Source organism: Taudactylus pleione, unplaced genomic scaffold, assembly GCF_031769625.1.
Source record: "Taudactylus pleione unplaced genomic scaffold, aTauple2 ptg001661l, whole genome shotgun sequence".
Lineage (NCBI taxonomy): Eukaryota > Metazoa > Chordata > Amphibia > Anura > Myobatrachidae > Taudactylus > Taudactylus pleione.
In genome coordinates, this window is record NW_028286058.1 from 4,384,730 (window position 1) to 4,399,107 (window position 14,378).

The following is a 14,378-nucleotide window of genomic DNA, read 5'->3' on the forward strand; positions in this document are numbered from 1 at the left end:
ACCGGCGCACTCCGTCGTGAGGTCCAACCAGGACCCCAACCACTCTATTAGGCATCTCAGACTAATTGCCACCCCTGTGAAGTTTTCATCCAAATCTATCAAGTTGAAGGCCCAGAATAGGCTCCCCGGGTCATGGTCTGGCCAGGGTCACCGGGTCAAAGTTCTGCTCAGTGTACACCAACGGGAGGTCTGACTGGGACCTCAACCTCCTAGTATGTTTTCTGGGATCCAATGTTACCACTCTATGAAGTTTTCATCCAAATCCATCCAGTGTAAGGCTCAGCACAGGCTCCCCAGGTCAAAGTTCTGGCCAGCATAAACCAACGGGAAGTCCGACCGGGACCCTAACCCCCCTAAAACCTGGCCCGGATCCAACTGGACCACCTTGCATTGGTTTCATCACAATCAGTGCAGGGGTGTCCAAATGCATAACCGGACAGACAAACAAACATACAGAGCAATGAATTTTACATACAGTATAAGATAAATGGAATTTTACATACAGATCTTGCAGCCACAATATGTGAATAACCTTTCGCACAGTGGGTGTAAAAGTCTCCGGCGTCCACACTGGGGTGCAAATACCATTAGATATATATTCTGCTAGACTGTATAAATTTCATTTGTAAAAATGACCATTGGGATTATTAAGTATTAGAATTTTGTGCCCAGCTTTGGCAGGCTTTTTCTTTCCTGTCTCTCACCACCCTTTCCCATATCTCTGCCCCCCCCCCTTCTTCCATGTCCCTCTTTTTCCACTTAATCATCTCTCAACCCCAACAGCCCCCATGTTTCTCTTTCTCACCTGGGGAGCTTCATTAGCTCTATTAGTTCCCACAACTGCAGCACTCTCCGGTCCTCAACCTCTTTCTTCTGCCACCTCTTCTTCTCCGCATCCAGCCGGGCATCTTCTTTCTTAACCACGCAGTCTTCTGGCCTCTTCTGTGGCCGCTGGAGCTCTTCACAGACCGTCCTCTTCTCTGTCCCTCCGCCAGCGAACTCCCTCCACCGCTCAGCGTCATCTGATGTCAGGCACCGCGAGCTGCTATTGGCTCAACTAGGCCGCCCCTGATTGGCTGCCAGTCCACGAGCTGCTATTGGCTCGGGCCTGCTCCAAATTTAAATAGCCGCAGTGCACCAAATTTAATATAGTGGTGGCATCAAGGCTGCCCGACTGCGTGCGTCACAGCTCGCACCCTGTGCCAAGTTTCACCCCTTACTACAACTTGGCTGGTGTTGGGACAGACACCTGCTCCCAGTGCTGGCTGCCACTGTCTGCTGCAACTGCTGCGCTTCCGCCACTGGGATCAAACATTGGATCCCAGCATGGCATCTGTACTGCCCTGACCGGTGGTGCCCCCTCTGCTGGACCTGTCACCCAGGGTATGTGCCCTGCTGGCCCCATCCTAGATACGCCACTGGGCACAGAGTAATTTCAGTGCTGAGATACAGCTAGACAATAGGGGTGATATCTATATCTATTATATGTGCATTAATCCAAAAGAGCACTCAAAGCAATCCATCCAGAAATAGAGAAAATACAATCAAAGTAAAGGACGCTGCATTACAACCACAGCAGGCTCACAATGTAAAACTGTAGTCGTGTTATCTATACTTTTGAAATTGTGCACTGACAACTGGAGATATGAAGCGCTTCTGGCGAATGAGTCCATATTTTTCATGCATCGATCAATTAAATGGCAAAAGCCGGTCGGTTGTGGCTTTTAGGTGATTGCTGCTTTAAGAATACAGACTAACTTCTCGGAATCACAATTGTAGCTGCGCCTCGCAGGCTAATATATGAGGTCCATTTATTATAATAAATATTTAATATTATTTTACTGTTGGTGCCTGATCATTTATGGAGTTTACCTCCTAAACACCATTATTACTACTGAAGTAAATGTAAGTCATCTGTAGTTTCTACTCCCTGAAATCTCTTTGGACCTAGAATAAACCAATTGACATGGGGATTATAAATAAATATCCATGGTGTATATCTAAGATGTATAAGATGAGTACCATTCATGGGTCGGTATAGAAATTCCACTCTTGCATCTATGATACACAATATATATGTCAAGTTTATCTAAACCCTCGGAGCACCTGGAATCTCGGAAGGACTGGACGACAGTGGTATCCCAGTACATTGGTGCCTAGGCTTCTACCGTGGGGTTTCAGTGTAAGAATTACCCAAGGAGTGTATAAGGGGTTGGGTACAGGATGCCAGCTATCAAAATTCAGATGGCGGCATCCCGACAGAGTTAGAATGCCAACACCTGCCGGTAGGTATCCTAAGACTCCCCCTCTCCACACCCCTAACCCTCCCTCCCCAATGCCTAAACCTAACTCCCCCTCCCTGCCCCCGCAACCCTCCCCACTTAGTGCCTAACCCTCTCCCTAATGCCTAATCTTAACCCCTAACCTTCCCCCTAAGCCCGCTACTTACCTTCGGGATACCAGCGATCGGGGGTTCACTGGGATTCTGACAGGTGTCGGGATTCCGGGGCCGGTATTCTAAGTGCCAGCATCCTTTTTCCCGGGATATTGACCGTATGCCTGTACAACTAAAGAACCAGGGCGTGCAATTGCACTTTCTTTTAATTTTATTATAAACCCAGTGTACACTATTGAACATTGAGTTTTACACATTTGGATTGAGAATTTTATTCAAAAAGGTTGGAATTGCTCCGGAAACCACTCACTTTTTCCATTATAACAGATAATGCAAAGTGTATATTGTGGTTTCTCAAGGACTGAATACTTTTCATAGTAATAATAAAGATTACAGTGAAAACAAAACATTATACAGAACGTAAACTCTGGTTGAACAGTCGGCTGTAAAGCACAATACTGAGCTATTACATGAAAACAGATTTCATACCTTGAACCTTCCTGTAAGTGCACTGAGAAATACACACCTGGATTTGATGTATACTGCATTGCAATCATTAGCATTGAAGAAGCAGACAGGTTGACATGTGCGGGAACTCCCCCCTCTCGCCTGCTAGACCCTACTGCAACACAGAAAGGCGTTTAAGGCTATGACCATGTCAACAGGACGTTATAGTGACAATGTAAAAAATAACAATATAGAAGCTGCAAAGACCTACAGATGGCAGTGTCTATAGCAGAAATTCTCAAACACAGTCACGGAGCCTAAAGTGACCATACACCTGCACTACCAGCATACGTTCCGATTCAGCATCCGGCTCCCCGGCGGTCCCGGCAGCATATTTGTTGTTTTTCTTAGCACAGGATCTGTCGTATGATCGATCCTGTGCCTCACGCGCTCATTAGGGAAACAGTCATTGAAATAGCTTGAATTGCTGCACGATGGATCGCATGAACAAAATAAACGGCACGTTCTGCACACGATACGATGGAACATATGGGCTGCACATCTGATCATAAGATCCGATTATAGGAGCTGCGGGAGCGCGCATCGGATCTTATCTTACTTAAAAAATACACGATTTTCACAAGATCCATCATATGACTCATCGAAATTCGGGCAATCGGCCCAAAATCGTGCAGGTGTATGGCCAGCATAACAGTGCATGTTTTCCAGATCATCTAGCGGAGCACAGTTGTGTTACTTGGCTAAAGGACCCCAAACATCTGCGACGGATCATCGCGATGTAACGATGGGATGGGAAACACCGATCCGCCTGTTGGAAATGCTGACCGGCAGCTATCGATGTTCCGCGATCCGATGCAGGATTGATGATATTCTACATGTTAAATTTCACCGATCTGCCAATCATGGTCATTTTTTGAGCATGATTGGCGTATCTGTGAAATCCAACATGTTGGATTTCAGCGATCCTGCGATGCCGGGTTGCAGAATCGCTAGATCGCGATGATCCGTTGCAGATGTATGGGGGCCTTATTCAGGGCTGGTGCAAGGTTCTGGGCGCCCTAGGCAACATTTCACACACCGCCCCTGCTCCCTCAAATTCATAATATTCCACATATTAGTAACCCAATTTATAATATGCCACACAGCAGTGTCCAAAATTCATAATATACTATATAGAAATATCCCAACTAATATGCCACACGGCAGAGCCCCAAAATCATACTGTGCCTTATAACACTGCTCCCAATTGATAATACCACCACTGTTGCAGACTCTACTACACTAACAAGTGAGAGTGCAGTGCTGGGGATTGGGGGAGTTCCTGTGTCAGCCTTGGTCAACAATAGTCACGGCCGGGACTAAAAGAGACATCCTTTTGTGGGCTCAGCGGCACCCTCCAATGGCTGGCGCCCCTAGGCAGCCGCCTAAACATGCCTAATGGTAGCACCGGCACCTGGCATTAGCACAATAGATCTACAGGTGGTACTGATTATTGACCTGCTCCCATCCTCCCTCTCGGCGCTCCTGCACGTGCTAACTAGGGTTAGGGTTCTATGAGTACAGTATAATAACCTTTAACTCATTATCACATACACCTAGATACACCTAGAATAATTTTACCTACATATGTGTCCACATACATCTTACTTCCTTGTGCATTAAACAGCCCTTCGAGTCGCGCCATGACGTGGCGTGACTCAGTAGCGTCGAGTGTCTTTTCGTGCAGCTTGTTAACTTCAAATGTGTCTTATTCGCAATGCGCAATCACAAGCTGCGTCAGCTGATTAAAATGATATGTGTCATGCCTATATTCTGTGTGCAACTGCGGGTGTCTCTGCACGCAAAGCCGCATATAATTTTAATCAGCAAAAGCTGCTTTTACGTCCTATTCACGTTGCTTTGCGAATAAGACGCATTTGAAGGTAAAAAGTTACACAAAAAGACACTGTGTGTTATTTTTAACGCAATTAGTAGCACATTAAAGTAAGATGTATGTGGACAGTGCAGACAAATTTATTGTCTGCATATAGGCAAGGAATACATTACAGTACAAGTGCAATTAGAGGTATGGTTCTAGCAGAAAAAAAAAGACAGCATTTGTACAGGAATAATTGCTCCAGTTTTATTGAGGTATCCACCATCAGGTAACGTAAGAAAGAAAAAATATAAATCTGCCCTTTTGCAATGTGTTAATTTTCTTTTCTTTTTTTGGACCAAGGCTTTTTTTTATTACTAAGTTGTTTGTTTTCTTCAAAATATGCTTGGATGATATGTAGACAATAGTGAAAACATAAGGAAGAGATAAGGTGTATTTAGCAAAAGCTGCTTGACGGTATAAACTAAGCAATTAAAAAACTGCCTTAGGAGAAACTACTTTAATTTGTTCTTATGGCTTTCATGGGTTGGTATCTAAGTTTCCCTTCTGCTGAATAAACTAGTATCCACACATAATAATTTTAGTAAAGCACTATGAACTGTACAAAGTCATAACTACCTCATTCTATGGACTATGGAAAGTCATAACTACCCAATACTATGGAATGTCATAACTACTTCATACTACTGACTGTGGAAAGTCATAACTACCTCATACTATGGACTATGGAAAGTCATAACTACCTCATACTATGGAAAGTCATAACTACCTCTTACTGTTTATAAAAAAGTCATAACCATCTCATACTCTGGTCTATGGAAAGGCATAACTACCTCATACTATGGAAAGTCATAACTACCTCATACTATTGGTTTATGGAAAGTTATAACTACCTCTTACTATGGACTATGGAAAGTCATAACTACCTCATACTATTGGTTTATGGAAAGTCATAACTACCTCTTACTACGGACTATGGAAAGTCATAACTATCTCATTCTATGGAAAGTCATAACTACCTCATACTATGGACTATGGAAAGGCATAACTACCTCATACTATGAAAAGTCTTAACTACCTCATACTATTGGTTATGGAAAGTCTTCACTACCTCATACTGTTTATAAAAAAGTCATAACCACCTCATACTCTGGTCTATGGAAAGGCATAACTACCTCATACTATGAAAAGTCTTAACTACCTAATACTATTAGTTTATGGAAAGTCATAACTACCTCATACTATGGAATGTCATAACCACTTCATACTACTGACTGTGGAAAGTCATAACTACCTCATACTATGGACTATAGAAAGTCATGGGTTGGGTATGGGAGCCCGGCACTCGGGATGCCGGCTATGAAAAGATCAACAGCAGCATCCCGATGCTGAGAATCACGACAGGGGCACAATAATTACTCTAACCCTCCTCCCTTCACCCCTTAACCCTAAACCTCCTTTCCTGGATCCTAACCCTCCTTACTCCACACCCTAACCCTCCTGGTTAGTGCCTGAACCTAACCCTCCCCCCTTATACTAACTACCTCATACTATGGTAAGTCATAACTACCTCATACTACGGTCTATGGAAAGTCATAACTACCTCATACTACGGACTATGGAATGTCATAACTACCTCTTACTACGGACTATGGAATGTCATAACTACCTCTTACTACGGACTATGGAAAGTCATAACTACCTCATACTATGGAAAGTCATAACTACCTCTTACTACGGACTATGGAATGTCATAACTACCTCTTACTACGGACTATGGAATGTCATAACTACCTCTTACTACGGACTATGGAAAGTCATAACTACCTCATAATATGGAAAGTCATAACTACCTCATACTATTGGTTTATGGAAAGTTATAACTACCTCTTACTATGGACTATGGAAAGTCATAACTACCTCATACTATTGGTTTATGGAAAGTCATAACTACCTCTTACTATGGACTATGGAAAGTCATAACTATCTCATTCTATGGAAAGTCATAACTACCTCATACTATGGACTATGGAAAGGCATAACTACCTCATACTATGAAAAGTCTTAACTACCTCATACTATTGGTTATGGAAAGTCTTCACTACCTCATACTGTTTATAAAAAAGTCATAACCACCTCATACTCTGGTCTATGGAAAGGCATAACTACCTCATACTATGAAAAGTCTTAACTACCTAATACTATTAGTTTATGGAAAGTCATAACTACCTCATACTATGGAATGTCATAACCACTTCATACTACTGACTGTGGAAAGTCATAACTACCTCATACTATGGACTATAGAAAGTCATGGGTTGGGTATGGGAGCCCGGCACTCGGGATGCCGGCTATGAAAAGATCAACAGCAGCATCCCGATGCTGAGAATCACGACAGGGGCACAATAATTACTCTAACCCTCCTCCCTTCACCCCTTAACCCTAAACCTCCTTTCCTGTATCATAACCCTCCTTACTCCACACCCTAACCCTCCTGGTTAGTGCCTGAACCTAACCCTCCCCCCTTATACTAACTACCTCATACTATGGTAAGTCATAACTACCTCATACTACGGTCTATGGAAAGTCATAACTACCTCATACTACGGACTATGGAATGTCATAACTACCTCTTACTACGGACTATGGAATGTCATAACTACCTCTTACTACGGACTATGGAAAGTCATAACTACCTCATACTATGGAAAGTCATAACTACCTCATACTATTGGTTTATGGAAAGTTATAACTACCTCTTACTATGGACTATGGAAAGTCATAACTACCTCATACTATTGGTTTATGGAAAGTCATAACTACCTCTTACTATGGACTATGGAAAGTCATAACTATCTCATTCTATGGAAAGTCATAACTACATCATACTATGGACTATGGAAAGGCATAACTACCTCATACTATGAAAAGTCTTAACTACCTCATACTATTGGTTATGGAAAGTCTTCACTACCTCATACTGTTTATAAAAAAGTCATAACCACCTCATACTCTGGTCTATGGAAAGGCATAACTACCTCATACTATGAAAAGTCTTAACTACCTAATACTATTAGTTTATGGAAAGTCATAACTACCTCATACTATGGAATGTCATAACCACTTCATACTACTGACTGTGGAAAGTCATAACTACCTCATACTATGGACTATAGAAAGTCATGGGTTGGGTATGGGAGCCCGGCACTCGGGATGCCGGCTATGAAAAGATCAACAGCAGCATCCCGATGCTGAGAATCACGACAGGGGCACAATAATTACTCTAACCCTCCTCCCTTCACCCCTTAACCCTAAACCTCCTTTCCTGTATCCTAACCCTCCTTACTCCACACCCTAACCCTCCTGGTTAGTGCCTGAACCTAACCCTCCCCCCTTATACTAACTACCTCATACTATGGAAAGTCATAACTACCTCATACTATTGGTTTATGGAAAGTCATAACCACCTCATACTATGGAATGTCATAACTACCTCATACTATGGACTATGAAAAGTCATAACTACCTCATACTATGGTCTATGGAAAGTCATAACTACCTCATTCTATGGAAAGTCATAACCACCTCATACTATGGTCTATGGAAAGTCATAACTACCTCATACTATGGAAAATCATAACTACCTCATACTATGGAAAGTCATAACTACCTCATACTATGGAAAGTTATAACCACCTCATACTATGGCCTATGGAAAGTTATAACCACCTCATACTATGGCCTATGGAAAGTTATAACCACCTCATACTATGGAAAGTCATAAATACCTCATAGTCTGTTTCATTCACTACGTGGATAAGGTGCAACAATGTGCTACAATGCTTTCTGCTCAGTTATAACTCTTCAATCTCCACCACTGCAACCCATCACTATTCAAGCTAAAAAAAAAACTTTGTTCAACCCTTTTTAATACAGGAATTAAGCACATTTGAGCAATCCTCCAGTTTTCCTTCAGTCAGTCCTTATAGAGTTACTGAACGTGGCAGCTTTGCCAGGTCATATCTTTAGGTAGATATATGGGTACATACATAGGTGATCTTCGCTTCAGCCCATCAGAAAGGTGTCCGTGATTCTGTTTAAAATATTCACCATTCTGACACTTTGTAACATGAGTAATGTAAGAGGGTAATGTGTCAATTAGCCATTGTTTTTATCTCCTTTATATACATGCTTAACTTGGCTTACAAAAATATTTAAAAAAACTATTTTAGCAAACACAGACATGTAAGAATCCAAAATATAACAATTTGTACTGGTATACTTGCAACTCAATATACAGTTGATTAAAAAAAAAAAACATAACAGTTTATCTATTGGCCATAAATAAAGAATATTGCAAGTATTGCTTTTCTAGCCAGAATACATTCATAGCAGGATGGTCATCAAACTAAAAACTGTAGGTGAGTTAAAAACAATAGTGATTGTTGACCGTTAATAGATCATTGATTTCTGGGTTGCATCACGGGATGCGACTGAACTGCATAGAAGCAGATGGTTCCCATGGAGACGTATTCAGTTCCCATAGAGATGCATCCGACATCTGCTATTTCCCGGCTTTCGTCAGGTGTTATTGCTTCAGCAATGGCTGTGGGCTGTCCCTGGACCACATCACTATATTACCCATTGGCCTTAGTACTTCCTGTACCATCTTCAGTACTTTCGCCTGTGTCTTGCCCAAACCTTACCAATCACATTCAGTGCCCACTCTGGGGGGGGGGGCATGACATGTGAGGTGTCAGCAGCGGAGTCCAAACTTCCTTGCGGGGTTCCCTTGTGAGACTCCATGTCTTCGGGCCAAGCTAAGCGCCAAACCGAACTGGTTGCATCAGAGACTCCTCTATTTTATTATTGGCTAACATAGCATGAGCTGGTGATAGTGGGTCTAATTATGTGTTGATATGTCTAATTATGTGTTGATGGCATTACATTAAATGCAGCCAGGGGCGTATCTAGCCATTGGCCAGGATGGCACTCGCCAGGGGCGCCGACCAAAGGGGGGGCGCCGTCTGGCAGTGCCACCAGTAGCCAAGGGGTGGACAAGTCCCCCGGCCCCACAAGTGTAGGGCAGACTGCAGTGATAGAGGTCTGCCCTACACCGTTTACAAACACACATCCGCCAGCGGCGGCTTTAGGTTTCTAATAGCAGCCAGCTAATGAGATTCAGACAGACTTCTCATTTGCTGCTGCGTCGTCCGCAGAGGGAGCCGGCTGGAGCTCACTAATGAGCTCCGTGTTCCGGCTCTCCCCGTAGCATGTGATGGGAGAGACGTCATACGTCATGAAGTCTCTCCCATCAAGGAGAATAGCGACCGGGACTCAGTCAGAGCAGACAGCGGCGGTCGCATCAGGAGCGGGGATCAGGTAAGTTGAATTTTTTTTGGTTCTTTGTGTGTGTGTGTAAGCCTGGCACTACAGGGGGCACTGAAATAGGGGGTGGCAGCTACTGGGGGGCACTGTATAGGAGTGGCCACTACTGGGGGCAATTTATGGGGGTGGCCACTTCTGGGAGCACTGTATAGGGGTGGCCACTACTGGGGGCAATTTAGGGGGTGGGTGGCCACTACTGGGGGCACTGTGTAGGGGTAGCCAATGCTGAGGGCAATTTTGGGGGGTGACCACTACTGGGGGCACTATATAGGGGGGACTACTACTGGGGGCACTGTATAGGGGGTCTACTACTGGGGGGCACTGTATGGGGGGACTACTACTGGGGCCACTATATAGGGAGGGCTACTACTGGGGGCAATGCAACATAGGAGGCAATACTACTGGGGGACTACTTTTGAGGGCACTGCATAGGGGGGTCCAGGGGGTGGGGGGTGCCAGTCCATTACATTGCCAGGGGCGCTTGGATCACTAGATACACCCCTGAACGCAGCCACCATCCCTTTAAACAAATTCATTTGAATAACCTTCCTTACATTTTGGTGTATTCCAGCTGCTATAAGTGATCATGTTCTCTTGAGGAATTCAGTTAACATGAAATGTAGCAAATAGCGAGATGCCTGCAAATGAGATTTAACTGGGAAGTAAGTGGAGAGTGGAAAAAATGTATTCTGGTGTCTTGTTAGTATCACAAAAACTATTTTCATTGCTTGTCTATCAAACTAAATGATAGCATTCTTCCCCAAACCCCCAAAAATGAAATAAAATAGGCTATCAAAATTAAAGTGTTTTCTGTGACTAGTGTAATAAAATAGTATAAACTAGTCTGCCATAAATACAGGATATAAGAAATGATGGTCCTTATGAAATAGTCAGATATGGGCACTATTCCAGCGAGTAACTAATTAGTCCATATTTTTAAAGGGACAAGGCACCTATTATATTGTTGGCGCTTTAAAAAATATACGATAACGTGCCGGAATAGCGCCTCTGCCTTCATCTCACAGGCTATTGCATAAGCCCCCATATCTTATATTTTTACATAGTAGAATAATAGTATTCCTTATAAATTAATTTTTCATTCACATATCAGTATTATGCATTGTCATTTTTATAAACAGCAACTAAGTTTTAGTTTATTTTGTTAGATTTCATACAAATTGTATTGGACTATAACAGCTGATGCAAGGTTGATTCATGCGCCCCCTGGATTACTAATTATAAAAGCTTATCTCTTCTTAATAAGTAAGGAAAATGGCATTACCTAAATTCAACATCAGGCATACATAGGGCCTGATTCAGACCCGCTCGCAAGCGTGTCGATGGTCGATGGCGTGGCGTGCGCAATGCACGTGCGCAAGCCCCGTAGCGAGTGAGAAATTCACTTGCTCCGGGGCTCGCTACAAATGGGGCGGCTGTTGATGTTGATTGACAGCTCGCCTCATTTTGTAGGCGGGGTGGTGGCTGGACAAATGGAGGTGTTCCTGAAGGAACGCCTGCCATTTGTGGGCGGCCCTACTGACATTACCAGTGATGTCAGTAGTGAGCTTCCAGCTCTATTAGAGCTGGAAGCTCACTGGGGCTTGCGGCAGATGAGACCCTACCACAAGAATTTCATCGCAAGCCCGATGGTTGCGATGGTCGTGACCATCACCTGGCCGCTCGCCAGAAGGCTGGACTCAAAAAAAACGCCCTTCAGACATGCGAGCTGCCTCTGACAGCGAACGGGTCTGAATCAGGGCCATAGTCCAAATTACGCAGAACCAGCTTCTATTTATAGCAAAATACATGTCCGTTATTAAGTTTGAATGAAATCCAGATGTGTCCACATACATCTATCCTCCGTGCGCTACAAATCACATTACACTTTACGCGTGAGCGATGTGTGACTCGGTAGCGCCGAGCATCTTTAAGTTCGACTTTTTACCTTCAAATGCATCTCATTCGCAAGTGACACTCCCGGGGGGGTGCCTAACCCTAAGTCTCCCCCAGGAGAACCTAACCTAACCTTCCCCCCCCACGGCTGTCTTCGCCCGGCACCCGGCTTACCTTCGATCAGTATGCCGGGTGTCGGGCTCCCGGCGTAGGTCTAATAACAGTCGTCGCGATTTCGACTCCTGTCATTAGTACATTGCCAGGATTAGACAGTCGGGAAGCCGGCGGCCGGGAGTGCATCCATCGGCTTCCCGCTCACATAGGCTGCTTGTGTGTCCCATTCCCATCGCTTTGCAAATAAGACACATTTGTAGGGATGGTGCGACTAGAAGGGCTGTTTAACGCGCTGGGGAGTCAGATGTATGTGGACACATCTGTACTGTTCATACGTCAGTACATGTTGACATGTGAATTAAGAATGAATTTATAGGGAGTACTATTTTCTAGCATCATTGAGCTGAAGATGTGCCCCTAAGTGTAATAGAACGCCGGCTGCAGGCAACGGTGTCATTTTGGCCATTTCAATTATTAATTAATAATTTAAAAGGTAAAACTAACTTTAACACTATTTGCGTAAAAAACACTTTAACAATAATTTCAATTTGTTCTTTTGGGCATTGGGCAGAACTAGGCAGCACTAAAGGATTACATGAATGGGTCTTGATGTGAATTGAATTTGACATGTAATTCTCTCTCACAAATGTATGAGCACGCCAATGTGGCATCGAGAGGGGGGGGGGTGAGTGGGTACTAATGGCCCGGGCCGGGCTTGTTGGAGAGGTCCAGCAGGAGCTGTGCCGCTTTCTCCCTGTCCCTTTGTGTCACCAGCAGCGGCACTGCCTCCTCTCTCCCAGTGTGTGTGTGTGTGTTGCATTGTTAGCCTGTATTCAGAGCACTATTGGGTCTAGTTACTAAGCAGTATTAGGAGACAGAGTGAAAAGTGATAAGGAGTAAGAAAGGGGAGGGGCCGGTGTGCAGCCTCTGTGCGGGCCCCCTCCTCTGCCACCGAAGTAGACTCTGGCTGTGTGTGTACGGTGTGTACGGTGTGGGCCTCCATCGGGATTATATACCTATCAGAATTGTATCTGGTAACCCTCTCCCAGCTGTCATATTTTTGGTCTCTTCACAGTGTCAGGTCATGTGAGATCAAATTGAAAACACAGAGATTAAATTTGATTTTATGTGATTTCCCAACCCCCCCCCCCCCCAAAAAAAACAACAGTCTTTGTTCTCTTTTTCTAAGGTTAGAATTGTACTGGCCAGTTGAACGCTGCACTTAGAATAAATATGACTTGTGCAGTACAGTACATTCGATACCATTTAGTATCAAACAAGAAATCGCTGCTACATGGAGGCTCTCTTAGCATATGACCCAGGAGCCTCACCCGAAATGACCCCATGCGGATTTCTAAGAATCAGCAACTGGTTAATACACTTGGGTTCCCAAATGATAGAAAAGCCAATGCTGGGCAACCTTACACCTTCAATAACATTACAATTAGCTTGACTGTGTAGTTACAGATGCATCCTCATGCATCTCGCCTCCTTGCTCGTTAAACAGCCCTTCTAGTCTTTTCTGCGACTTTTTTCCCCTTCATATGTGTCTCATTTGCACAGCGATTGTGAATAAGATGCACAAGTAAAATGATATGCGGCTGCCTATATTCTGTGTGCGACTGCGACTGTATCTGCATGCCTATATTCTGTGTGCGACTGCGACTGTATCCTGCATGCCTATATTCTGTGTGCGACTGCGACTGTATCTGCATGCCTATATTCTGTGTGCGACTGCGACTGTATCTGCATGCCTATATTCTGTGTGCGACTGCGACTGTATCTGCATGCCTATATTCTGTGTGCCACTGCGACTGTATCTGCATGCCTATATTCTGTGTGCGACTGCGACTGTATCTGCATGCCTATATTCTGTGTGCGACTGCGACTGTATCTGCATGCCTATATTCTGTGTGTGTGACTGCGGGTGTATCTGCATGCCTATATTCTGTGTGTGTGACTGCGGGTGTATCTGCATGCCTATATTCTGTGTGCGACTGCGACTGTATCTGCATGCCTATATTCTGTGTGCGACTGCGACTGTATCTGCATGCCAAATACTATACAATAGTCACAGCCGCTGACACTGAACCGTAGCATTTCGCATGCAGATATAACCGCAGTCGCACACAGAACATAGGCATGCCGCATATCATTTTAATCAACAGAAGCTGCACGTGCGTCCTATTCACATCGCTTTGTGAATAATACGCATTTTAGGGAGAAAGGCATGAAAAGACGATC

The 14,378-nt window shown here is 44.0% G+C and overlaps 1 protein-coding gene across 2 annotated transcripts in view; it reads right to left on the minus strand.

The window, feature by feature from the left end:
• The window catches only part of UNC79 (unc-79 subunit of NALCN channel complex), a 245,715-nt gene that overhangs the window by 201,433 nt on the left and 29,904 nt on the right, over positions 1-14,378 (minus strand). For both annotated transcript variants that reach the window (XM_088464341.1, XM_088464340.1), the window contains exon 5: positions 2,922-3,017. In XM_088464341.1, the coding sequence (XP_088320467.1) occupies positions 2,922-3,017 (96 nt within the window). The remainder of the gene's footprint in view (positions 1-2,921; positions 3,018-14,378) is intronic.